Source organism: Protopterus annectens, chromosome 5.part0 (genome assembly GCF_019279795.1).
Source record: "Protopterus annectens isolate FY-2018-M chromosome 5.part0, PAN1.0, whole genome shotgun sequence".
Taxonomy (NCBI): Eukaryota; Metazoa; Chordata; order Ceratodontiformes; family Protopteridae; genus Protopterus; species Protopterus annectens.
Window position 1 is genome coordinate 1,408,149,443 of NC_056735.1, and position 27,757 is coordinate 1,408,177,199.

At 44.2% G+C, this 27,757-nt stretch overlaps 1 protein-coding gene across 1 annotated transcript in view; it reads left to right on the plus strand.

The window, feature by feature from the left end:
* Positions 1-27,757, plus strand: part of TFDP1 (transcription factor Dp-1) — a 1,398,147-nt gene that overhangs the window by 584,223 nt on the left and 786,167 nt on the right. Inside the window, exon 8 of the mRNA XM_044072010.1 lies at positions 26,033-26,101. Coding sequence (XP_043927945.1) covers positions 26,033-26,101 — 69 coding nt within the window. The remainder of the gene's footprint in view (positions 1-26,032; positions 26,102-27,757) is intronic.

A 27,757-nucleotide genomic window follows, 5' to 3' on the forward strand; every position in this document is an offset into this window, starting at 1 on the left:
TCCAGGACAATTAATGGTAAAGGAGGGCAACACCACTGTTATGTGGTACATAAATAAGCATGGGGGTACACATTCTTACCTCCTCTTCAGACTAGCCATGGCACTTTGGAACAGAGTGTTGCGCTTCCAAGTACATCTACAAGCTCAATTCCTGCCAGTTAAACTAAATACGCTGGCAGATGGACTAAGCAGAAACCTCATGGACCCACATGAGTGGAAACTGGAACCAAAGACTTTCAACATGTTGACAAACAAATGGGTGAGCCCAGATATAGACCTGTTTGCCTCCCACCAGAACTACCAATTAGACAAAATTTGCACAAGGACTTCCCACAAACAAGCTTGGAAAGTGGATGCTCTGTCCTTCATCTGGAAAAACCTATTAATTTATGCCTTTCCTCCTCTGCCTCTCCAAAGTACTACTAAAGATCAAACAGGACAAACCAAGGAACGATACTGATTGCACCAGACTGGCCACACCAACACTGGTAACCCCCTCTTGCGCAGTGTCACTGTTGGCCCTATGGCACCTGCCTCAGGCCCCTACCCTGCTGTCACAGCAGAATAGCCAGATTCTGCACCCTCAGCTCCAAACCCCAAACCTGGCAGCCTGGCTAATTACCTAATATCTCAGTTACCATCCCTCAGTAAAAAAGTGTTGGATGTAATTTTGGAGGCAAGGAGTCCTAGTACTAGAAAATCTTATGCTAAATAATGGAAAATATTCTGTGCTTGGAACCAATCTCAAGGGATGAGCACAGCAGCTCCCAACGTACCTCAGATTCTACACTACTTAACTGAGATGCTTCACATGGGCCTTTCTTTTTCCTCCATCAAAATGCACGCCTCAGTCTATTCATTTCCCAACCTTCTTTCCTAATCTACAGAACAAGGGGGAATGGGTACTGCACTCCTTAGATGTGCACAGACAACTTGGATTTTACTTGGACAGGACTAAACCTCAAAGGAAATCTGACCAACTGCTGGTGGCATTTGCTGCAGGGGCAGAGGGGAAGGCGATTTCAAAGCAAACCGTTTCCAAATAGATAAGCCATTGCATTCAGTTCTGCTATAAGCACCATGGAAAACCTATCCCACAGGGGATCAGACCCCATTCAACCAGGGCTGCATCTACCTCTACAGTCTGTCTCAGAGGTGTCCCTACCAGGGACATCCTAGAAGCTGCTACCTGGAGTTCTGTACATACTTTCACCAAGCATTACCATTTGCCAATTTTCTATAAATCCAGAGCTGGCTTTGCCACTGCAGTCTTGCAGGGCCTTATAGCTGGTCCTAATGCTATCTAAATTCCTCCTCCCATCCTTGGCTTTGGGAATCTACCCAAATGTGATGACCAACAGTGAAACAGAAAGAACATAGTACAGTTGTGTACACTTACCATACATGTAGATGTTAGAGTGTATTCACTGTTGCAGTCCTGGCTACCCTCCCTCCAGCCCCCAGACCTTTTTTGGCTATACCTCTACTCTCCTTTGCTATGCTTAACAGCTTTTTGGTGTATTTGCTTTTTTATTGGAGGTATATCCTTGTGTAATAGCGTCAGCTGCATGTTTTATACTCCTGATTTCACGGAAAAAGAGACATTAACCGACGCAGGACCCAAGACTTTGTTAATCAGGCCGACTGAGGGCTACTGCAAGCAGGTAACCCAAATGTGATGACTGCAACAGTGAATACACTCAAACATCTACATTTATGGTAAGTGTACACAACTGTACTTTCTGAAGTAAGTTTAGCCAAATGTCCGCTTTATGCTCTACACCTTGCGCTTTTAGTATGTGTGACATACAATATCTGTAAACACAAGTCTTTGGTGTACTGGCCGGAAATTGGACTATCCTTAGCGGGAGATCCCTTTCGTTAGAAATATTGCAGCAGTGAAGAAAAGGACATCTATTGTTATGGTAAGATTTTACACAACTGTACTTTCACTCTTGTAAATAACTCAGCACACTCGACCACTTGTGATCCCTGGGAACTCTGCAGGTGTTTACAGTCAGCACCACAGTAATGTGGTACATAATGGGTGATCCTTACATTTTCCTTTGTGCAGACAAGCCATGGCAGCCTGGGATGTAGCTTATCAACACAATCTCAGTGTACATGTGTCTTGCATGCTGTTTGAGCAAAACTGAGTAGCAGACCAGCTGAGCAGGACAAGGACAGGCCCTCACAAATAAAAATTGATTCAGGGGTCTTCCAAGAATTGATCCAGATTTGCGGAACACCTCAAATAAGTATATTTGCCTCCTCTCACAGTGATCAGTTAACAAAGTTCTGTTCCTTGACTAAATGCAAGGAGGCATAGAAGATGTGCATTTTCTTTTCCTTGGACAGGAATGATGGATGTCCTTCAAGGATGCATCTGCAGTCCTTACAAATGGGTTGTCCTGTCGTCAGGCAGCCCTTCGGTCGGCCGGATTCCAAAGTCTGGGTCTGGCCTCGGCTGGTGTCGCACTTCACCCGACGTCATCTCTGCTGGTCTTCGGGTATAAAGGCATCAGCCGACGCCATTTTCCCCAGTCTTTCTTGCCGCGTGGCGCCCGAAGCAGAAGCTGTTCGCAAGTGCCGGTCGGTCAGATCCAGAGATTACTACTACCGAATACTACTTCGAAGACTTCTAAAAAGCTAAGTACCCCATTGGGGACTCTTTCTTGCCTCAGCTGATGTCAGAAAAAGTGAATAACTGTTTAACTTGTGGGAAACAAATACCTCATAAAGATTTCCACTCTTACTGCTTACCTTGTTTAGGTCCAGACCACGACATAGCAGCTTGTTTAGCCTGTGCTTCCTTCAACCGACGAACGCTTAGGCGTCGGTCGGAGTTTGCTGAACAGTTTTTCGGCTCAGATTTTGCGTACATTATGCCGTCGGATCCTCCGACTACTCAAATTGTTAAAAAACGCAAAGAAAAGGACCGACACTCGCGGTCCGCGGTTTCAGCCGAAACAACGGTTAAGCAAACCGCGAGTGTCTCGGTTTCATCCGAAACCGAGCAAACAGGTCAATCTACAGCCGAATCCATGACTACTACCGAGGCCCCTTCTACCCTAGTTGAATCGGCCTCTGAAGTTTTGCCTACTAATGTGGTTTCTCCAGAATTATCGGACACCATCCCTTTGGATGTCTCTACCCCAGCACGTGGTGCTGCTAGGCCTCCTGCAGCCATGTCTATAAAGGCCTTTGCCAGGGCTAAAGCAGCCAAAACTGCTAAGTCTGTGCCTGTTAAGCCCCCCTCTCACAGGCCCAGTTCCAGTTCCCAAATGCTTACTCTGGCAGAGGATCTCATCTCTTTAATTAGGGGATCCCAATCCCACCCAGACAGGGCCTCTCAACCTCCAGAAAAGAGACCTAGAGCAGAGCCCCCTGAGCCAGTGTCCTCAGATGACTCTTCTGATGATAGACAATACAGACCATCCTGAGGCTCCTTTTTCTACTTATGAAGATTCCGATGCTGAAGAATCTATTCCCTCTGCCTCTCCACCAGAGGAATTCTCCTTTGGGGAAACCTTACATGCCATGAGAGAGCAATTCCAATGGCAGGGACAAGATTTCTCAGATTCAAGAAAAAGGCTTAGGACCTTTTTAGACTTACCGCAACCTAGGCCCTTAGCTATACCTCCAGTTCTTCCTGTTGTGGATGATGCACTTAATGATGTTTGCACTGCTCCTGATACCTTACCTCCAGCCCCTGCTAAGCCCGATAGGTTTTACAGGGTACCGGACACTCATCATCACTTATACAAGGCTCCCTTTGCAGATCCTGAGACTATCTCCCAGGGACCTAAGGCAGTAGCTTCGACCTCAGCGAAAAACCCTCTCCCTTCTGAAAGGGAATTCAGGTCCTTAGAGAGATGGGGTAAAAAAGTATACACCTCTGCTACTCTCTCAGCTAGAGCTTTAAACTGTCAGTTTCATATGATCCAATACCAAGAGTTTATGCTTGATCAGTTAACTAAGAAACTGTCCTCTGATGATTCCTTAGATAAGAAGTATGTTCTAGAAATGGTGAATAACATTCAGCAGGTTAGTAACAATTCTTTAAAATGTGGCTATGATGCACTGGAGGCTTCATTTAGATCAGCCATGACTGGCACAGTTATAAGAAGGCATGCATGGTTGAAAGAACAGGTCTTGCCAGGTCATGTTAAAGCAAAGCTATTAGATGCTCCTATGGATAAGGTCAGTCTATTTGGTTCTCCTGCCCAACAAGTAATGAAGAAAATGGAAGAGAAGGCAAAATCTGTACAAACAGTTAAAGATTTCCTACAGGTTCAGCCTCCAAGGTTTAGCAGGAACTGGCCTTCCAAAAATTGGTCCTTTCCAGACTCCTCTAAAACTCAGAGAGGCAGGAATAGGCGTTCCAGAGGCAGAAATCAATCCAGAAGAGGTGCCTACAGGGGACGCCAGTGGCAAGGCAATAACCAACGAGGCACAGATACAACCACTACCACTGCAACAGGACAATCACAGTGACTTGACCCTCACACTGCCTACCAGGGAACAAATAGCAGCACCCTTAGGCGGAAAATTAGCCTTATTTTCAAAAAACTGGCACTATATCACAAGAGACAAGTGGATTTTGCAAACTATAGACCAAGGCTACAGGTTTCACTTCCACACCTTACCAGTAAAAAGAGGAATGCCAAACCTACCACCAAATCAAAAGACAGAAGCTCTAAAACAAATAGCTCAATTAACAAAGATGAGAGCTGTGGAAAGGGTACCACCTACAGAACAGGGCAAGGGATTTTACTCCAGACTCTTCCTAGTACCAAGAAAAGAGAAAAGTTGGAGACCTATTCTCGACCTGTCCGCTTTAAACACATTCATCATTGTTCCAAAATTCAAAATGCTGACCCTACAGCAACTTCTTCCCATGCTGGGCAAGGAGTATTGGCTGGTAACTCTAGATCTCAAGGAGGCATACCTGCACGTCCCCATACGACCAAATTGCAGAAGATACCTCAGATTTCTTGCAGGATCAGAGCATTATCAATTCTCAGCATTGCCCTTTGGCTTATCTACTGCGCCCAGAGTGTTCACGAAATGCCTGGCATCAGTAATCGCTCATTGCAGGCTTCAGGGAATCCAAATTTATCCATACCTGGACGACTGCCTGATTCAAGCGGACAGCAAAAGCAAGCTGACACAAGACTTACAAAGAGTCATTTGCTTACTACAAGCCCTGGGATACACAGTCAGTTTAAAAAAGTCAAGACTGATACCATCCCAAACAAGAACATTCTTGGGTGCAGAATTGGACACAGTAAAACAGATGGCATTCCTAACTGCAGAAAAACAAGAACAACTTCCTCTTTACTTCTTGGCATTAACAAAGCAGAACAAACTAACAGCAAGAAAAGTACTGCAGGCCTTGGGCTTCATGGCATCCTGCATAATCCTTGTCCCCCATGCCAGACTGCATATGAGAAAACTACAGTGGTACCTAAAGAATTTATGGTCTCAACACAGGCACAGCTTGGAAACCGAAATACCACTAATCCCATGCCTGAAACAAGAGTTCCTGTGGTGGGCTCAGGCATGCCAGTCAAACCCAGGTTTGTCCTTCCACAACATTCAAACAAGCCAAACCATCACAACGGACGCCTCAGACCTCGGTTGGGGGGCCCACATTCTGGACAAGTGCATTCAAGGCTTATGGACTCCAGATCAGCTGCACCTGCACATAAATCAAAAAGAGATGCTGGCAGTAAAACTAGCAATCCAGAATTTCAGACCATTCCTCAAAGAAGGCCAATTGATAAGGACAGACAACACCACAGTCATGTGGTACATCAACAAACAGGGAGGCACTCATTCATACCCCCTATGCCGAATGGCTCTGGACCTATGGAATATGGCTCTCAGCTACAACATTCAGTTACAGGCAATATTTGTACCGGGAAAAGAAAACATCCTAGCAGACATATTAAGCAGAACTACCTCAGATGCTCACGAATGGATGCTACACCCGGACATCTTCAAAGCCATCACAAAGAAATGGGGAATGCCACAAACAGACCTATTCGCATCCCCACTCAATCACCAGCTCAAGAAATTCTGCACAAGGACATACCACCCACTTGTTTGGAAGGTGGACTCTCTATCCTTCAGTTGGAAAGGCCTGACAGCATATGCATTTCCACCCCTTCCTTTGATGCACAAGGTACTACTGAAAATCAAAGAGGAACGTCCAAGGATAATTCTGATAGCTCCAAATTGGCCAAGACAACATTGGTACCCATTGCTGAGGAGCATGTCTTGGGGGGGGGGGGGGGGGGAACGTGGACACTACCCCTAATTCATTTGATGTTAACTCAGTGCGACTACAACATCCTGCATCCAAACCTGAAAACTCTACAACTGACTGCCTGGAACATTACATAAGAGCAACTAACCCAGATTTATCCCAAAGGGTTAAAGACATTATCCTTGAGGCCCGCAGACCTTCAACAAGAAGGAACTATGCAGGAAAATGGAAAAGGTTTGTCATTTGGAGTACTGAAAGAGGGAAAGATGTGTCAAAGGTAGATATTGCCAACATCCTGGAGTATTTGGCAGAGCTTCTCCATACAGGCCTGTCCTATTCCTCCATCAAGATACATGCATCAGCTATTTCTGCAGAATACAGCTTCGATCCCCCTGTCTTCTCACATCCTCTACTCAGGCAGTTCCTGAGAGGAATTAAGAATGTAAAACCTCCTAGGAAACCACCATTACCAGCATGGGACTTGAACGTTGTGCTAGAAAAATTGACACTCCTCCATTCGAACCAGCAGCAACAGCAGATCTTCAACACCTATCCTGGAAAACTGCTTTCCTACTGGCAATTACTTCAGCAAGAAGGGTTTCAGAACTACAGGCTTTAATGGCAGTACAACCCTTCCTAATCTTCCATCAAGATAGAGTGTCCATGAGAACTAATCCTACATTTATGCCTAAGGTGGTATCCAGAGTGTCTCTAAACCAGGCTATCCACCTACCTACCTTCTTTCCCAACCCACAGAACAGGGGGGAAAGACTGCTGCATACCTTGGATGTACATAGACAGTTGCGCTACTACCTGGACAGTACCAAGGGCAATAGAAAAACTGACCAGCTTCTAGTAGCTTATGCAACAGGAAGGGAAGGAAAAGCAGTTTCCAAACAGACAATCTCCAAGTGGATAGGAAATTGCATAAGATTCTGTTACTCCTACCATGGAAAGCAAATTCCACAGAACATAAGGCCTCATTCTACAAGGGCTACAGCCACTACCACAGCTTTCTTACGAGGAGTGGCTACCAAGGACATTATTGAGGCGGCTACTTGGACCTCCGTGCATACATTTGCCAAGCATTATAACTTACCTCTATACTCTAGATCCCGAGCAGGGTTTGCCACTGCTGTTTTGCAAGGGATCCTAACTACACCATAATTCTTCTTCTTCCTCCCCTAGTTTGGCTATGGTATTCTACCCATTTGTTAGGACTGCAGATGCATCCTTGAAGGATATAGTACAGTTTTGTACCTACCATAAATGTAGATGTCCGAACAGGATAGCATCTGCAGTCAGGATTACCCACCCTCCTTCCCCTCTGTGGTACTCCTAGGGTATTTGCCCACCTAATAGCTAGCTGGGGGGGGGGATCTCTTATGGTGTATTTGTTTGTATATATGTACATACATGCTTATTTTTTGTGTTTGCCTTCTACTTTTTTGGAATCATTGGCATTTAGCCAAAAATTTAGCTATCCAAGAGGGCAACTGGCATCTGGGGCAAGAAACACTGAGGAAAATGGCGTCGGCTGATGCCTTTATACCTGAAGACCAGCAGAGATGACGTCGGGTGAAGTGCGACACCAGCCGAGGCCAGACCCAGACTTTGGAATCCGGCCGACCGAAGGGCTGCCTGACGACAGGACAACCCATTTGTAAGGACTGCAGATGCTATCCTGTTCGGACATCTACATTTATGGTAGGTACAAAACTGTACTTTCTTGCTTTTCCACGCCTCCCACTAATCAGAGTCATTCTGAAGATTCAGAAGGACTTCCCATAGAGCATTGTGTTGACTTCCTTCTGGCCCAGCTGCAGTGGTTCTATTTGGAAGTCGTCAGGTGTAGTTGCCACAAGTTTCCTCAGACAGTATTTACTCACACAAGGCCGGGTAATTTTGAGACATCCTTGCCACAAAGCTACTACATCTTACTGCCTGGATGATAGAAAAAGGAGCCCTGAATGTATTAAAGCTCTGTGAATGTGCAACAGGTAGTAATGGAGGGCAGTAAGCCTTCCACTAGAAAGGCATATATTAGTAAATGGAAAAAGCATTTTAGTTGGTGCCAAGAACCAGCACCCATTTAAGGTTAGTCTTTCTCTGATTCTGCGCTATTTGTGTTAGTTGTCCTATGGCCTAACTTACTGATCCAGTCAGGGTTTATTTGTCTGCCATTTCAGTATGTCTGGTCACGGATCCCCTCTTTCAGTGCAACTTCATCTGAAAACTGTTTTTAAAGGTGTACCTCCTAGGAAACAGTGACTCCTCCTATGGATCTTAATTTAGAAAAAGTAACTTACTGGCTCCATTTGATCTGTTGCCAAGCTGAGGTTCTTAATATGGAAAACCAATCTTAATTACTCTTGCCACTGCAGGAAGAATATCTTGGTTGCAAGCTCTCATTGTGGGTCAGCCTCATTTCATTTTCCACAAAGACAGGTTTTCCTTAAAAATTAATACTTTGTCCTAAAGTGATATCCAAGTTTAACTTAACTCATTCCCTCTGTCACTCTGCACCTTAACTTCTATTCTGCAAAGCCTAATGTTTTTGATTAGAATCAAATCATGTTCTCACATTTCAAACCTGTTCACGTCTCTGATACCATAGGGACTAGTGAAGTGTAAATGTCAAAATCTCCAGCACTAACTATTTTTATAATGGTAGTATTCTGTGGGCTTTAGGTCTTTAACTGGATTTTTTAAGTGACAGTCAACACAGTAACTATTAAGTTTGTAGTATTTTATAAACATCTTGAAATATCTCTGCATCCACTCATAACCATTCTGTTGACGACATTTTGTTTATCCAGCTGAGAGCTTTCATATGAGGTTAAGCACTTCTGTCTGTACTACTTAGTTGAGATATTTAGAGAAATATGAAATTTATGACCATGTAAACCGATATAACAATTGCTATCCCTTTAAACTGGACAGAGGTCAAATATCAATGCAGTTGTATTTTCCTTTGAGTAAACTTGAAGAGATCTTATTTATGCGTCGTAGATTTTGAATTAACACATATATGAACCAGCGATATTTGATGCGTGGGGCAGTCAGTAGGGTGCAACTACAGAAACACCTGGTGGTGCCATTTCATAAGTTCATAGGTGTTGTACTAAGCTAATGGCCCTGGAGCCCTTTACAAGCCTTGCCCATAGGATTACCCTGGCATTGTACCAGCCGACCTTAGTTCCCAGTTTCTCTGTCGAGTAGAGCCACTGGAATGATCCCCAGGGTGAATATTCTATTTACAATCTGGCTTTGGCCAATTTGGCTTTGTCAAGGGCAGATCCTGCCTCTTGAACTTGGTCGACTTTTTCGAAACAGTCACTAAGGCCATTGATGAGGGTAAGGCAGTTCACACAGCCTACCCTTGACCTAGCAAAAGCGTTCGACACAATACCCCACTCAGGCATCATAGAAAAGCTCACCAGCTTAGATGTAAACCCATATGTCACAAGATGGGTTGCAAACTGGCTCAAGGACAGAACCCACAGGGTTAGAGTTGCTGGTGCCATGTCAGACTCTAAGCCGGTCACGAGCGGTGTCCCACAGGGCTCAGTCCTGGGCCCCCTCTTGTTCGGCATTTATTTTTCTGAAGTGCAGGCAAACATAGGGGATTGTGGCTGACAAAATTTGCAGATGGCTGCAAACTGGGCACCATAATTGACACTCCATCAGACACAGACATCCTCCAGAGAGGTCTCATAGAAATGGATAACTGGTGCCAGAGCCATGGCCTTAAGCTAAATGCCAAAAAATGTATAGTCATACCCTTTGGGAAAAACAAGCTAACCCCTAATTACCACATAGGTGGTAATCCATTAAACACGGAAGAAGTTATCAGGGACCTGGGGACCCAAGTTGACAGTAACCTCTCTTTTGACACTCACATTGCCAAAGTGGTTAGGAAGACCTTCTACATTGCCCACCTGATCATGAAGGGATTCACATCCAGCTGAGGAGAGGTCATTGTACCCCTGTACTCTTCACTTATCAGACCAATGATTGAGTACAACGCCCCATTCAGAATGTACCTTACCCGACACCTGCAGCAGTTGGAAAGACCCCAAAAGTTCCTCACCAAAAGGATAAAGGGGCTCAAACATATGTCATACGCTGCCCGACTGAAGAAACTCCAGCTCTATTCAGTCGCATACCGTCTGCTCAGAGGTGATCTGTGCCTGACATACAAGGCCATGTCCAACCCGGAATTAATGGACATGCTCCACCTCAAAAAATCCAAATCCACCAGAGCCATGAGAGCAAGAGACTTAAACCTCAACACGGATATAAATAAGACATGCTGGAGGGACAGATTCATCACCCAGAGACTCCCTACACTATGGAACAGAATCCCAGTCCATGTGAGGCAGAGCCCCCTCACTGACTCTGTTCAAGAGAAATCTTGACTAGTGGATGGGAGATCGTAGGTTTACCCCGGGAATCATCTCTGTGTCACTGCTGGACAGAGGCACAGCAAACTAATAGGTATAGTATTCTCATCCTAAGGGGTGGTGAAAGCCACACACACTCTGGCTAGGCTTATAAATGCCCTAGGGCAGATAGCCTAGTATGAACCTATGAACAATCCACTCATCAAGATTTCTCTTGAAGAGGGCCATTGAGGTGCTCTGACATGTATGGGAAGTCTATTCCATAGCATAATATATACACACACAAATAAGTGAAGGAGCCGCTACTGCAGCAGTTACCATTCAAACATCAAGCAACAAACATCAAGCTCTGTATTTTGTTTCCAGAACATAAAAATGAGGGAAGAAGGATGCTGTATACTTTCGATGTCTGTAGACAGATGTTCATCGTGTTTCACTGTTGCAGTCATAACTGTAGGGTGCTCCTGCCGGCAGGCAGCCCGAGGTCGGCCAGAATCCCAAAGTCTGGGTCCGGCGTCGGCTGTACAAACTAGTACCCTGACGTCAGTACGCTCTGGTACTTAACCCTCAGCCGACGCCATCTTCTCCAGTCTTTCTTGCCGTGCGGTGGAAAGCAGCTCGCAAGTCGTTGGTTGGCGATTTTCGAACAGCGTTTTTTGGTTGTCGGTCCGAAGTTCTTACTTCTCAAAGCTAAGTACCCCGTTGGGGAGTCTTTTTCTTGTTCCTCCGATGTCAGAAAAAGTTAACAATTGTATTACGTGTGGAAAACAAATACCTCATAAAGATTTCCACTCTTACTGTCTACTTTGCTTAGGCCCTGACCACGACGTTTCTTGTCGGTTCTGTGCCAGGTTCAATTCTCGTACTATCAAGCGCAGGTACGACTGGGCTCTGAATTACTTTGGCAGACGCTTCAATTATAGAATGTCGTCGGACACTACCGGAATTCAAAAGAAGCGCAAAGACAAGGACAGGCCTCCGAGGTCCAAACAGGACTCGTTGCAGCTGGAGCCAGCGTCCGGTTCGGCTGTCGTCAGTGAGGCGCTTTTGCAGCCCCTGTCGTCCGCCACTTCTGAACCGATGGCCGATACGGACTCCCATGGGGAGCCATCAAGGCCTTCTATTTTATCTGCTGCAGGACCTTCGGACGTCGCTCTTTCAGATGGGTCCGGAACCGCTGTGCAGGTACCGGCTTCTGAGGGGGTATTCAGGCCTACTCACTTCACTATTTCAAAGGCAAAGACAAAGACTCCTAAGTCTAAAGCTCCTGCTCAAGCTACTTCTGAATCTACTCCCAGGACACAGAAGCAATTGTTAAGGATGGCTGAAGATTTGATTACAATGATTAGGGGTTCTCACCCCCCCCCCCCCGAGAAAAAGCCTCGACAGGATGTTCCTATGGATTCCTCTGACCAGGCTTCTATATCTTCTGTCTCTTCCTCTGATCAGGTATATTCTTTTCCTCCTTATGAGGATTCGGATGCTGAGGACTCCTGGCCCTCTGCCTCTCCGACTGAAGATTTTTCTTTTGGGGAAACCTTACATGAGATGAGGGAACATTTTCATTGGGAAGGTCAGGATTATTCTGCTTCTAAGAAGAGGCTTAGGGAATTTCTTCTTCTTCCTCAACATAGGCCTTTGGCTATCCCTCCTGTTCTTGACATTGTGGATGATGCTTTTTCTGAGGCTAATTTGAATCCTGATTCCATGCCTCCTGCTCCCTCTAAGCCTGATAGGTTTTATAGGGTTCCTGAGTCTCATTTGTTTTTATTTAAGAATCCTTCTGCAGATCCTGAAACTATATCTCAAGGTTCTAAGGCTGCTAAAGTTGCTACTTCTAAGAATCCTATTCCCTCTGAGAAGGATTCTCGTGCCTTAGACAGGTGGGGCAAAAAGGTATATACTTCTGCTACCCTTTCTGTTAGGGCTTTAAATTGCCAGTTTCATATGTTTAAGTATCAGCAATTTCTTTTGTCTGTTTTAAAGCAAAAGCTTGCTTCCCTTCCTGCATGTGCAGAAGATAAGGAACTACAGGATGTATTGCATGCAACTGAACAACTGAACAAACATAGCTTGCATTGTGGTTTTGATGCTTTGGATGCTTCTTGCAGGGCCCCGCAGCCTCTGGTACTGTTATCAGGAGACATGCTTGGCTTCGTGAGCAAAGTTTACCTGAACAGGTTAAGGCTAAATTATTAGATGCCCCTGTTCAGCATGATGTTCTTTTTGGATCTAAGGCTGAGGAGGTTATTAAAAAGATGGAAGAAAAGGCAAAATCTATGCAAACTGTGAAAGATTTTTTGCAAGTTCAGCCTCCTAGATTTTCCAGGAATTGGCCCTCCAAAAATTGGTCCTTTCCCACGTCTGACAGGCCTCAAAGGGGAAGATATAGACGCTCCAGAGGTCGTGGCCAAGCTCAGGCCTCCTACAGATCGAGACAATGGACTGCTTCTTCACCTAGAAGGGGAGAAGACAGATCCCAATCTCAAAGAAAGCAAACTCAATGACTCTCTCGGTTGGGCTACAGGACCTCTTTACCTGGATGCCCCTCTCGGAGGAAAACTTTCTCTTTTTTACAGAAATTGGACTCATATTACCCAGGACAAATGGGTATTGGACGTGATTTTAAAAGGCTACAAGTTCCACTTTCATACCCTGCCAAGGGCTTTCGATTGGCCAGATCTGCCAAAACATCAATGGTCAGAGGCCTTAAATCAAGTGGATGCTCTTCTGGCCATGAGAGCCATAGAGCCTGTTCCACTCTCAGAGATGGGAAAAGGTTTTTATTCAAGACTGTTTCTGGTTCCAAGAAAACAAAGCTCATGGAGACCTATTCTGGACCTTTCTGTGTTAAACACCTTTTTGGAAATTCCAAAATTCAAGATGCTTACTCTGCAGCAGCTGATTCCAATGCTCTCTCAGGATGCCTGGATGGTGACATTGGACCTAAAGGAAGCTTATTTACACATTCCCATCAGGCAGGAATGCAGGAAATTCCTCAGATTCAAGGCAGGTTCGAGACACTTTCAATTCTCTGTACTGCCCCTTTGTTTATCTACTGCGCCCAGAGTCTTTACCAAGTGCCTGGCACCAGTAGTGGCTTATTGCAGACTACAGGGGATTCAGATTACCCCTATTTGGACAACTGCCTTATTCAGGCAGACAGCAAGGATCTTTTACTTCAACATCTGGATTTTGTTCAACGTCTTCTCCTCCTACTGGGATTTTCAGTGAACACAAAAAAGTCACATTTGATCCCTTCTCGTCACATGGTATTTTTGGGAGCCCTCTTAAATACAACCTTACAAAGGGCCTTCCTCACTATAGAAAAACAAATACAGCTGGCTTCAATTTTCAAGACTTTGGCAACTCTACCTCAGCTCACTGCAAGGAAATTCCTGCAGGCACTGGGCTACATGGCTTCCTGCATTCTGTTGATTCCAAATGCAAGGCTTCATATGAGAAAGCTTCAATGGTATCTGAAAAGTGTATGGTCGCAGCATTACCACGATCTGGACACTCTGATCCCCCTGATCCCCTGCCTCCAGAAGGAGTTCCTTTGGTGGTCCAGGGTGTGTGCTTTAAACGAAGGAAAGCCTTTCCGTCTTCCTCAACCTTCTCAAATCATAACCACGGACGCCTCGGATTATGCTTGGGGAGCACATTTTCTAGGCAATTGCCAGCAGGGAACATGGACAAAGGATCATCTTCACTGGCACATCAATCTGAAGGAAATGTTGGCAGTTCAAAATGCTCTTCAAGCCTTCAAGAACCTTTTGCATCCAGGGCCTCTCTTGATTTGCACAGACAACACCACAGTCATGTGGTACATAAACAAGCAGGGGGGATGTCCTTCAAGGATGCATCTGCAGTCCTTACAAATGGGTTGTCCTGTCGTCAGGCAGCCCTTCGGTCGGCCGGATTCCAAAGTCTGGGTCTGGCTTCGGCTGGTGTCGCACTTCACCCGACGTCATAGCTGCAGTTCTTCGGGTATAAAGGCATCAGCCGATACCATTTTCCCCAGTCTTTCTTGCCGCGTGGCGCCCGAAGCAGAAGCTGTTCGCAAGTGCCGGTCGGTCAGAACCAGAGATTACTACTACCGAATACTACATCGAAGACTTCAGAAAAGCTAAGTACCCCGTTGGGGACTCTTTCTTGCCTCAGCCGATGTCAGAAAAAGTGAATAACTGTTTAACTTGTGGGAAACAAATACCTCATAAAGATTTCCACTCTTACTGCTTACCTTGTTTGGGCCCAGACCACGACGTAGCAGCTTGTCTAGCCTGTGCTTCTTTTAACCGACGGACGCTTAGACGTCGGTCGGAATTTGCAGAGCAGTTTTTCGGCTCTGATTTTGCATATATTATGCCGTCGGATCCTCCGACTTCACAAATAACCAAAAAACGCAAGGAAAAGTACCGACACTCGCGGTCCTCGGTTTCGGCCGAAACCGCGGTTAAGCCAACCACGAGTGTCTCGGTTTCGGCTGAAACCGAGCAAGCGGTTCTTCCTCCAGCCGAAAACTTGCCTTCTACCGAGGCCTCTTCTAACCTGGTGGAATCGGCTTCTGAAATCCTACCTGCAGTTGCGGTTTCTCAGGAATTATCTGACACTATTCCCTTGGATATTTCAACCCCTGCACGTGGAGCTGCTAGGCCTCCTGCAGCCATGTCCATTAAGGCCTTTGCCAGGGCCAAAGCAGCTAAAGCTTCAAAAACTGTGCCTGTTAAGCCCCCCTCTCACAGGCCCAGCACCAGTTCCCATATGCTTTCTCTGGCAGAGGATCTCATTTCTTTAATTCGTGGATCGCAGCCTCATCCAGACAGGGCCTCTCAACCACCTCCAGAGAAGAGGCCTAGAGCAGAGCCCCCAGAGCCAGTATCCACAGATGATTCCTCTGATGAATCAGAAAATACAGACCCTCCAGAGGCTCCTTACTCCCCTTACGAAGACTCTGATGCTGAAGAGTCCATCCCTTCTGCCTCTCCACCTGAGGAATTTTCCTTTGGGGAAACCTTGCCATGCTATGAGGGAACAATTTCAGTGGCAGGGCCAAGATTTCTCAGACTCCAGGAAAAGGCTTAGAACCTTTTTACATTTGCCTCCGCATAGGCCTTTAGCTATACCTCCAGTTCTTTCTGTTGTAGATGATGCATTTAATGATGCTTGCACTGCTCCTGATTCATTACCTCCGGCCCCTGCTAAGCCCGATAGGTTCTACAGGGTCCCGGACACTCATCACTATTTATACAAGGCTCCTTTTGCAGATCCCGAGACTATCTCCCAGGGGCCTAAGGCTGTAGCAACTACATCTGCTAAAAACCCCCTCCCCTCTGAAAGGGAAGCCAGGTCCTTAGAGAGATGGGGTAAAAAAGTTTACACTTCTGCTACTCTGTCAGCTAGGGCTTTGAACTGCCAATTCCATATGATTCAATATCAAGAATTTATGCTAGACCAGTTAACTAAAAAAACTGTCTTCTGGTGAATCTTTAGATAAGAAGTATGTTCAGGAAATGATACATAACATACAGCAAGTTAGTAACCATTCTTTAAAGTGTGGCTATGATGCATTGGAGGCTTCCTTTAGATCAGCCATGACTGGCACAGTTATCAGAAGGCATGCATGGTTGAAAGAGCAGGCCTTACCGGACCATGTCAAGTCAAAACTTTTAGATGCACCTATGAACAAGGTCAATTTATTTGGTTCTCCTGCACAGCAGGTTCTGAAAAAGATGGAAGAAAAGGCGAAATCTGTACAAACAGTGAAAGATTTCTTACAGGTTCAACCTCCAAGGTTTAGCAGGAACTGGCCCTCCAAAAATTGGTCCTTTCCGGACTCCTCTAAAGCTCAGAGAGGCAGGAATAGGCGTTCAAGAGGCAGAAACCAATCCAGGGGTGCCTACAGGGGACGCCAGTGGCAGGGTAACAACCAGCGAGGCACAGACGCAGCCACCACCACTACAACAACACAATCACAGTGACTTGACTCTGGCACCGCCTACCAGGGAACAACTGGCAGCACCCTTAGGCGGAAAGCTAGCCTTATTTTCAAAGAACTGGCATTGCATCACAAGGGAAAAATGGATTTTGCAAACTATAGACCAAGGTTACAGGTTCCATTTCCATACTCTACCAGGAAAGAGAGGAATGCCAAACCTACCTCCTACTCAAAAGGCAGAAGCTCTAAAGCAAATATCTCAATTATTAAGAATGAGAGCTGTGGAAAAGGTACCATCTATGGAACAAGGAAAGGGATTTTACTCCAGATTATTCCTGGTACCAAGAAAAGAGAGCAAATGGAGGCCTATTCTCGACCTGTCCGCTTTAAACACATTCCTCATTGTTCCAAAATTCAAAATGCTGACCCTACAGCAGCTTCTTCCCATGTTGGGCAAGGAGTCTTGGCTGGTAACTCTAGATCTCAAGGAGGCATACCTGCACGTCCCCATACGACCAAATTGCAGAAGATACCTCAGATTTCTTGCAGGATCAGAGCATTATCAATTCTCAGCATTGCCCTTTGGCTTATCCACTGCGCCCAGAGTGTTCACGAAATGCCTGGCATCAGTAATTGCTCATTGCAGATTTCAGGGAATCCAAATTTACCCCTACCTGGACGACTGCCTGATACAAGCGGACAACAAAAACAAGCTAACAGAAGACTTACAAAGAGTCATTTACCTGCTGCAAACCCTGGGATATACAGTCAATATAAAAAAGTCAAGGCTGATTCCATCCCAAAGAATAACCTTTCTGGGTGCAGAGCTGGACACATCAAAACAAATGGCATTCCTAACTGTAGAAAAGCAAGAGGAACTACCTCTTTACTTCTTGGCATTAACAAAGCAGAACCATCTAACAGCAAGAAAAGTACTGCAAGCCCTAGGCTTCATGGCATCCTGCATAATTCTGGTCCCTCATGCCAGACTGCATATGAGAAAACTACAGTGGTACCTAAATAATTTGTGGTCTCAACACAAGCACAGCCTAGAAACCAAAATTCCAATGATTCCATGCCTGAAGCAAGAGTTCCTATAGTGGGCTCAGACCTGCCAATCAAACACAGGATTGCCTTTCTGCAATACTCAACCAAGCCAAACCATCACAACAGACTCCTCAGACCTCGGTTGGGGGGCCCACATGCTGGACAAATGCATACAAGGCTTATGGACTCAAGACCAGCTGCACCTGCACATAAATCTAAAGGAAATGCTGGCAGTAAAATTGGCAATCCAGTCATTCAGACCATTTCTCCAAGAAGGTCAGTTGATAAGGGCAGACAACACCACAGTTATGTGGTACATCAACAAACAGGGAGGCACACATTCATACCCTCTATGCCGGCTGGCACTGGACCTATGGAATGTGGCTCTGAGCTACAACATTCAGTTACAAGCAATTTTTGTACCGGGAAAAGAAAACATTCTAGCAGACATATTAAGCAGAACTACCACGGATGCCCACGAATGGATGCTGCATCCGGACATCTTCAAAGCCATCACAAGAAAATGGGGACTACCACAAATAGACTTATTTCCATCCCAACTCGATCACCAGCTAAAGAAATTCTGCACAAGGACGTACCACCCACTTGCTTGGAAGGTGGACTCCCTATCGTTCAGTTGGGAAAACCTGACAGCATATGCATTCCCACCACTTCCTTTGATGCACAAGGTGCTATTGAAGATCAAAGAGGAACGGCCAAGGATCATTCTGATAGCTCCAGACTGGCCAAGGCAACATTGTTACCCATTACTGAGGAGCATGTCTCGGGAACAAATATGGACACTACCCCTGATCCCATTGCTGTTAACACAGAACAACTACAACATCCTGCATCCAAACCTGAAAACTCTGCAGCTGACTGCCTGGAACATTACATAAGATCAATTAACCCAAATTTATCCCAAAGGGTTAAAGACATTATCCTTGAGGCTCGCAGACCTTCAACAAGAAAGAATTATGCAGCAAAATGGAAAAGATATCTCATTTGGAGTACTGCAAAGGGAGAAGATGTGTCACTGGTAAACATAGCCAACATCCTGGAGTACTTGGCAGAGCTCTTCCATACAGGCCTGTCCTATTCTTCCATCAAGATACATGCATCAGCAATTTCAGCAGAATACAGCTTGGATCCTCCTGTCTTCTCACATCCTCTGCTCAGGCAGTTTCTGAGAGGAATTGAAAATGTAAAACCTCCTAGGAAACCACCATTGCCAGCATGGGACTTGAACTTTGTACTAGAAAAATTAACACTTCCCCCTTTCGAACCAGCAGCAACAGCAGAATTACAATACTTATCCTGGAAGACTGCTTTCCTGCTGGCAATCACCTCAGCAAGAAGTGTTTCTGAACTACAGGCATTAATGGCAGTGCAACCCTTCCTGATCTTCCATCAAGATAGTGTGTCCATGAGAACAAATCCTACATTTATGCCTAAGGTGGTATCCAGAGTCTTTAAATCAGGCTATCCACCTACCTACATTCTTCCCCAACCCACAGAACAGGGGATAAAGACTGTTGCATACCTTGGATGTACATAGACAATTACGCTACTACCTGGACAGGACCAAGTGCAATAGAAAAACTGACCAGCTTCTGGTAGCATATGCAACAGGAAAGGAAGGAAAACCAATTTCAAAACAGACAATATCCAAGTGGATAGGAAATTGCATTAGATTTTGTTACTCCTTCCATGGAAAGAAAACTCCAGAGAACGTCAGGCCTCACTCCACACAAGGGCTACAGCCACTACCACAGCTTTCTTACGAGGAGTGGCTACCAAAGACATTATAGAGGCTGCTACTTGGACCTCCGTGCATACATTTGCCAAGCATTATAATTTACCTTTATATTCTAGATCCCGAGCAGGTTTTGCCACTGCTGTTTTGCAAGGGATCCTAACTACACCATAATCTCTCTTTTTTCCTCCTCCCCTAGTTTAGCTATGGTATTCTACCCATTTGTAAGGACTGCAGATGCATCCTTGAAGGACATAGTACAGTTTTGTACCTACCATAAATGTAGATGTCCGATAGGAATGCATCTGCAGTCAGGATTACCCGCCTTCCCCTCTGTGGTACTCCTAGGGTATTTGCCATCTTTTAGCTAGCTTGGGGGGGATCTATTATGGTGTATTTGTTTGTATATATGTACATACATGCTTATTTTATGTGTTTGCTCTCTACTATTTGGAAACATTGGCATTTATCCAAATTTAGCCATCCAAGAGGGCACCTGGCATCTGGGGCAAGAAACACTGAGGAAAATGGCGTTGGCTGATGCCTTTATACCCGAAGAACTGCAGCTATGACGTCGGGTGAAGTGCGACACCAGCCGAAGCCAGACCCAGACTTTGGAATCCGGCCGACCGAAGGGCTGCCTGACGACAGGACAACCCATTTGTAAGGACTGCAGATGCATTCCTATCGGACATCTACATTTATGGTAGGTACAAAACTGTACTTTCTCATTCGTACCCCCTTTGCAGACTAGCTATGGCTTTATGGGACACAGCTCTAAATCTGAATCTACATCTCCAGGCCCAATTCATACCAGGAGAACAGAATCTCTTAGCAGACAGCCTGAGCAGGAACATTTTAGATCCTCACGAATGGATGTTAGACACCAACTTATTCAACAGGATTACTGCAGTTTGGGGATGTCCCCAGATAGATCTGTTTGCATCCCATCTCAATCATCAGCTGCCTCTCTTTTGCACCAGGTCATTCCACAAAACAGCTTGGAAAGTGGATGCCCTGTCTTTAAGCTGGAGAAACCTTTCTGGATATGCCTTCCCTCCTCTTCCTTTACTTCCTCGGGTATTACTAAAGATAAAACAGGACAAGCCCAAGTTCCTCATCTTGATTGCTCCAAATTGGCCTCGACAGTTTTGGTATCCAACTTTAAAGCACCTGTTCTTGGAGCCTCCTTGGATTCTCCCTCTGAACCCTTCTCTTCTGTCCCAGCATCAGGGTCAGTTGCTTCATTCCAATCTCAAGACCCTTTGCCTGGCAGCTTGGCTCTTCAAAGGAATTTGATTTCTTCTAGTCTTCCCAAACAAGTTTTGGATGTTCTTTTGGAAGCTAGACAGCCTAGCACTAGGAAATCCTATGCCTCTAAATGGAAGAGATTTTGCATTTGGATGCAGGACCGAGGCTTGGACCCTCTGGTGCCTGATCTCTCTTCTATTTTGCTTTACCTGTCGGATCTTTTGTCTACTGGACTTTCCTTTTCTTCCATTAAGATTCATGCTTCTGCTATTTCTGCTCATTTCAATACTGATCCCCCTGTTTTTTCTCATCCTTTGGTGAGACAATTCTTGAGAGGGGCTAAGAATTTAAGGCCTCCCAGGACCCCTCCTGTTCCTGCTTGGGATCTTAGTTATGTTTTAGAAAAACTTACTTTGCCTCCTTTTGAGCCTGCTGCATCTTCAGATATTAAGTTTTTATCTTGGAAGACAGTTCTTTTGTTAGCTTTGACTTCTGCCAGAAGGGTCTCAGAGTTGCAAGCTCTCATGGCTGTGGAACCATACCTTATCTTCCACCAGGACAGAGTATCCTTGAGGACCAATCCTACTTTCATGCCTAAGGTGATTTCGAAAGTGGCCTTAAATCAAACAATTCACCTTCCTACTTTCTTTCCTAATCCTCAAAATAAAGGGGAAAGGATTTTGCATTCCTTGGACGTGCACAGACAGTTACGATTTTATTTGGGCAAGACTAAAGAGTTCAGAAAATCTAACCAGTTGTTTGTTTCTTTTGCCTCCAGTTCTCTTGGAAAGGCTATTTCCAAACAAACTATTTCCAAATGGATTTCTTATGGAATAAGGTTTTGTTACACTCATCATGGGAAACGGTTTCCAGGTACTGTGAGAAGTCATTCTACTAGAGCAGCTGCTACTTCTACAGCTTTTCTTAGAGGAGTTCCTACCAAGGATATCTTGGAAGCTGCCACTTGGAGTTCTGTGCATACTTTTTCCAAGCACTACAATCTCCCTTTGTATTCTAAGACCAGGGCAGGCTTTGCCTCTGCTGCTTTGCAGGGTCTTCTTGCTGCCCCTTCTGTCTAAACCTCCTCCCTTTTATTCACTGTTTTGGGATTCCACCCTACAGTTATGACTGCAACAGTGAAACACGATGAACATAGTACAATTGTGTACACCTACCATAAATGTAGATGTTCGAGTGTCTTCACTGTTGCAGTCGGTGTTTCCCTCCCTCCTATCCCCTCTTTATCTCTCTTTTGTGGTGTATTTGTGTTTCCTTATTGGATTCATTTTTGGTTTATTGGGAACTTCTGACATCTAGGGCAAGAAAGGCTGGAGAAGATGGCGTCGGCTGAGGGTTAAGTACCAGAGCGTACTGACGTCAGGGTACTAGTTTGTACAGCCGACGCCGGACCCAGACTTTGGGATTCTGGCCGACCTCGGGCTGCCTGCCGGCAGGAGCACCCTACAGTTATGACTGCAACAGTGAACATCTACATTTATGGTAGGTGTACCCAACTGTACTCTCTGATACTATCTTTATGAACTTTTGATCAGCTTGTTTCTTGTTAAGGCTAAGGAAGAAATGACAACTTTTGTCAAAACAGAATTTTTCATAATGTTTTTCTCATGATGTTACTTTTTGTTGGCTTCATCTGTGACTTTTTGGAAATGGTTGAATTCTAGAAGTAGCAACGTTGCACTTTTTGTAGACTTGCAAAGTACTGTAAACCAGATTCCGTCATGTCCAGAACAAAGCCTGTCCTAGACCCACATCCTTCCTCCTCTGTCACATTAAGCTGTAGTAATCTACTCGTATAGATTGAGCTGCTGCAGTGGTGGTCCATGTGACGAACGTAGTACAGTTTTGTTAGTAAACGTACGATAACAGGTAGATGTGTGAATGATAGTGCTGCAGTAGCTGCTCTTTCCCTTATTTTTGTGTGTGTATATATTATATTCCTAGTGTTGACGTCTCAGGACTTAAACCTCTGTCTGTTGGCATGAAAACTCTGAAGGGCTTGATGCCCAGCCCTGACTTTTAGTCAGCACAAGCTTGAGCTGATTTAGTTTGGATGCTTGGAAGCCACTCTGAAAGCTTGGGAAGCTCTGTGTTATCTTTGGTAGGATAACCCATATAGCTTTGGCTTTTGCAGATGTTATTCCAGCCTCTACTGCTACGTTAAGTTTACTTGCACTGCACTCAAAAGTACAGTTGTGTAAATGGGTCAAATGACAGGTAGCTCATCTCACAGGATATGCATTGTGCTATAGGTATCTTCAGTCTATTTAGATAGGTGTTGTGGCCTGCCTGGAACAGGAGGGAGGATGTATACTTGGCAATAATATGTTAATTGGATTTATTGGCATTAGGATTATTGTGTTCAAGGCCAGCATTGTGTTGAATTTAACATGAAGTAAAGGGGTTTGGGATGAATATAGCTCCTCCACCTCCAGATGGTCTGTCAGTGATGGCGAACCTTTTTGGCTCTACATGTCAAAATTTCGGGAAATGCCTATCTTGACTCTACTGGTGTGCGTGTCCCACCCCGCCTCACAAAAGAGAAATAATTCTTTACATATTCATTTATTTAAAAAAATACAGTCCATTCATATGTGCTGCTATGTATAATAAAAGTAAAAGAAAAATCATTGAGTTATAATAGAGGAAACAATATTGACACTGATTAATTGGGCTTAAAACAGTGCACCAAAAAATTACCTTACTTTTAATAGTAATTTTGAATTCAACTGAAAAAATATGGGACGCATTACATTTGATTTGATTAACATCAATGAATGTATTTTGTGTTGCTGAGTTTTAATAGATGAATGCAGGGTCACATTATTTCTTGTATTTTTGTTCTTTCAGTTTCTTTGCTAACTCTGGTGTTGGTGAATGCTGATGTCACCCAAAAACATCATGGCATGTCACCTTTGACACGCTTGTCATAGGTTCGCCATCACTGGTCTAAGTGGTAGACAGTGATACCACATAGTAAGGAAGTGTTACTTTTATATTAAAATTGTGTTGCAGTAATTGTGTACTTTTGTCATATCTGGGGGAATACACCTTTGCTAATTAGTTGGGCAGGATAGAGCAGTTTCCTAATTATCAGGAGGGTTTGTTGTAATGGTTAGTCTTTACCTCACAGCTCAAAGGTACAAGGTTTGATCCTGACCTTTGGTTATTTGCTTTTGGAAGGCAGTTTTAAGGTTTGGCCAAACAGAGTTAGGATAAGGAGCAGAGGGACTGTAAACATACCTAATTGCCATTTAACATGATACGGTCTTGTGGAAGCCAGTGTGTCTGAGGAGTGGGAGTGGAAAGTTTGAAAAATATCCAAATCTGTAGTTTAAAAGAGAAATACCAGGTTTTAAAAGCACTGCATGTGACTTTAACAAACTGATATGGTGAGTATTTACCTGTTCTTGGTTACTTAGAAGTCAGTGGTGGTGAGTCAGAGTCTCGTCATGTGCCATCCCAGTAACTTGATGCGAGTGTAATCTATAGCCAAGTACTAGGCTAGCTACCATCATGGGCCATTTTAAGCCTAGCTAAATTTCCCTTTTTGTGCTTTAATTAACCTATCCCATTCGGTTAGGGATTGGCCTTACCCATCCCAAGGTTAATAATTGTACATTACCCCTAATGACAATAACTGAGATCATGCCATAGATAATTTGAGGAAACTCATGCATGTGATAAAGCATTTAGTAGGTTTCTCTGTCCATTAGTAGCATAGGGGGCAGTTCTGTGATGAGTTTTCTGTTTCCCATCCATAGATGCAAGTTGTACTTGAATGAACAAGGATGAGCTTTGTTTTATGTGAATTGGGAGTCTGTTCCAGAGTGGCGGTATCCTCCATAAAATGAACGTGTGCCTCCAAATCATCCCGGCATCCTCCATAAAATGTACCTGTCATTCCAAATCATTTTGTTGATGTTGCAGAAGAGGTTTAGATCTGTAGACAGAGTATTTCCGATGCCAGTTGACTTACTGATGTTCAGTAAATTCATCAGTATTGGGTTGCAGGGTGCCTTGTATGTCTGACACAAGTCACCTCTTAGCGGTCTGTAGGACACGGAGTATAGTGACTTGGCTTTGAATCAGTCCATCTAGGACATGTTGTTTAGGCCTTGTATTCTTTTAGTCAAGTGTTTGTGTGGGCTTTCCTGTTGCATGTGTATGGATAGGTGCATGCCAAAGGGGGCATTACATTCAATGATTGGCCTAATGAGGGCCGAGTAGTGGGGACAGTGACATCTCTAGAGCTAGACAAAATCCCTTTGTTTATAAGCTGTGCAGTATAGAAGGGCTTTCTTACAATGGACATATGTTGGTGAAAAGCTGGTCACTCACAAGTTCCCAAATCCTGAAATCCTGAATCACTGAGTCAGCTGTTAGGGGCATGTTGTCATTGTGGTAGTTCCTGGGTAGATGACTTACTTAAAGGATACAATAATGCATTATTTGGCATTTAGTTTCAGTCCATAATTTTGGCACCAGTTGTTTGGGGGTAGACTTTCCTGCAAGATGACTTGTCATTTGGGGATTCAGTGACGCCGTGACATGTTAATACAGTTCACTGTTTTTTCCATTCCGTTCAACTGTCTTATGATCAGTGAGTAGGGCCCATGTTTTTCAAGTATGATGGTGATGTGATTTCTCCTTGAATTAAAATTGGTGGCAGCTACTACCTGGATCTGCAAAAAAAAAAAAATAATAAAAAATAATAATCAGAGGGTGGGCAGTGAGTCCACCAAGTCTTTCAGTAAGGCGTGGAACAGACGCAGAGAGAATAGATACCAGTGTAAGTAGGTATGAAAGGAAGGTGCAATTTGAAATGTACACAGAGTAGACCAAGTTTAGCTTGTCTTCTGATTTCACACAAATGCATTTAGAGCTAATAGTCTGTCTTTTTATGTAAATTTGAAGTTCATCAGTTTGCTATGTGCAGGTGATGACCAAAAATATAAACAAGCTAAACATTTTTTCATGCAGTACCACCATTAGTGAAATGTTTTCCATTGTCTCTGGAACACAAAAGCTTTAATTGTTCAAAATGATATATATGTTCATTTCTTTTGTTTATTATGCCTGTTAGAAAATGGCAGTATTAACTTAAAATTTTAAACTTTTTTTTATAAAGGAATACTCCATTTTTTATAAGACAGATGGTGCTGCTGTATTGGACAGCACAGAGAAGCTGGCAGTTGCTTTTTGCAGTTCTGATTGCACTTGGAGACCTTAATAAATGTAACTGCTGTCTTTATTACTGTACTGTTTAGACTAGGATGGGTGATGGTAAGAGGGCATTCATGGTTATGGTCTATCAGATTTGTGTTTTGTTTTTATTGAAGGTGGAAAGACAGCGACGGCTTGAGCGAATAAAGCAGAAGCAATCACAGTTACAAGAACTCATATTACAGGTAGAACTTCATTTGATATGTATATATACAGAGAAACAATTTTCTTTTATTAAAGTGTTAAATGTTAATGTGTAAATAAGAGGTATTGGTAATGAGTATACAGGTAACCCTGCAAAGCAGGTTTGCTGAAAGCCACTTTCAGCAAATCTGAAAAGCTTTTTTTTTTTTGCAACTAGCAAGTCCCCCTCCCCCTGAACCTCCATATCCGAGACCTCTCACTGAGACCCCAAACTCAGCATTTGTGCAACAATAGAGAAGAGACAAGCCTCCATGTTTTCCAAGAGTTGCTGTCACTGAACTTGTTTCATAGTGGCATGACTTTGAAAGATTTCACCAACCGTTGTCATGGTCCCCGATAAGAGTTGATGCCCTTTCAAGATCAGTGTTGCAGTGTTCTTGAGTGGAATATTCTGCCAAGGATAGCTGCATGTCTGGCCAGAGTGCCTAAGCCTGGGCCCTTCATGCACTCTCTTTAACATATGAAGGCAGGAGTTACGTAAGGTACTAGCAGGCACAGTCTGAAGACTAGCAGCCAGTCTGAAAACAGAACTTCTGTTCTTCTCCAGTCTCGGTCATATATCTAGTGTTGTTACCTAGCTATTTGGGCAGCTAAGTACCTTGTTAAGGACTGTTCTTTTTCTTATTGTCTTTATAATTTGTGTACATGTCATTCAGAAAGGAAAAATGTGAATGTTTGAGACAAATTCCACATTAGGATCATGTCAAGTTTTTTGTTTTTATGCTGATACTAATCATAGGGGATTGTATGATCTGTTAGTCCTTTGCACCCAAGGCTGTCTGCAGATGTCTCTCCATCAATTTACTTGGAGAACCAAAGACTTGAGCAATTCACACAAGGCACAGTGTTGGCAGAATCTTCCCACCCTGGCATCCAGCTACCTTCTAATGTGTTGTCTAAAAAAATTATATCCAAGGCTTCAGTTATCCAGTCCTTACCAGATGTATCAACCATGTCCAATGATGAGGCCTCTGACTGTCCATTTCTAGTGCTGGCTCCCACTATCACCACCCAATCGGAGTCCGATGTGAGGCAGGCTGTTTGCACATCCAGTGGGTTTGATCTGACATCTGTTAGACAAGGGGGATCTTCTGCTGGTTTTCCAAGGAACCTCTGATACTTGTCAAAGTAGTAGTACCTAGTTCCTTAACTGCAGTTCAAAGCTCCGATCTTCTGAGATTTGTGCAGGCAGATATCCTTGCAGAGAAAATGCTACAAACTAAACCTCCCGTTCAGTGAGGAACCCTTAAAAAGAATGGCAAGACATTTTACGAAAGATCTTTTCAAAGCACTTAACGTCTGAATCCTCTCTATTTTCACTCTCCTCCTGCTGCTGTGGTTTCTTGTTCTTCTACTCTGAAGTAGCACAGAGATTCTTTCCTTGAGGAGGAAGACCAGGATTCTGTTGGAAGATTCTCTAGCTTATTCTTTTTGGATCCACTCTCACCTGGTTGTTGCTTCTGTGGAAGAAGAGTTACTGTCCCCTGATTTCTCTTTAGAGAGCTTTCTTTGGGGGATGCTACAATAAAAATGATGCAGCATTTTAAATGGAAGGTTACCAAAATGTCTGAAGACCAACAGATAATGTGCTTTGTTGCATATAGATACCCCAAAACCCTCTACTATTCCCCCCTGTC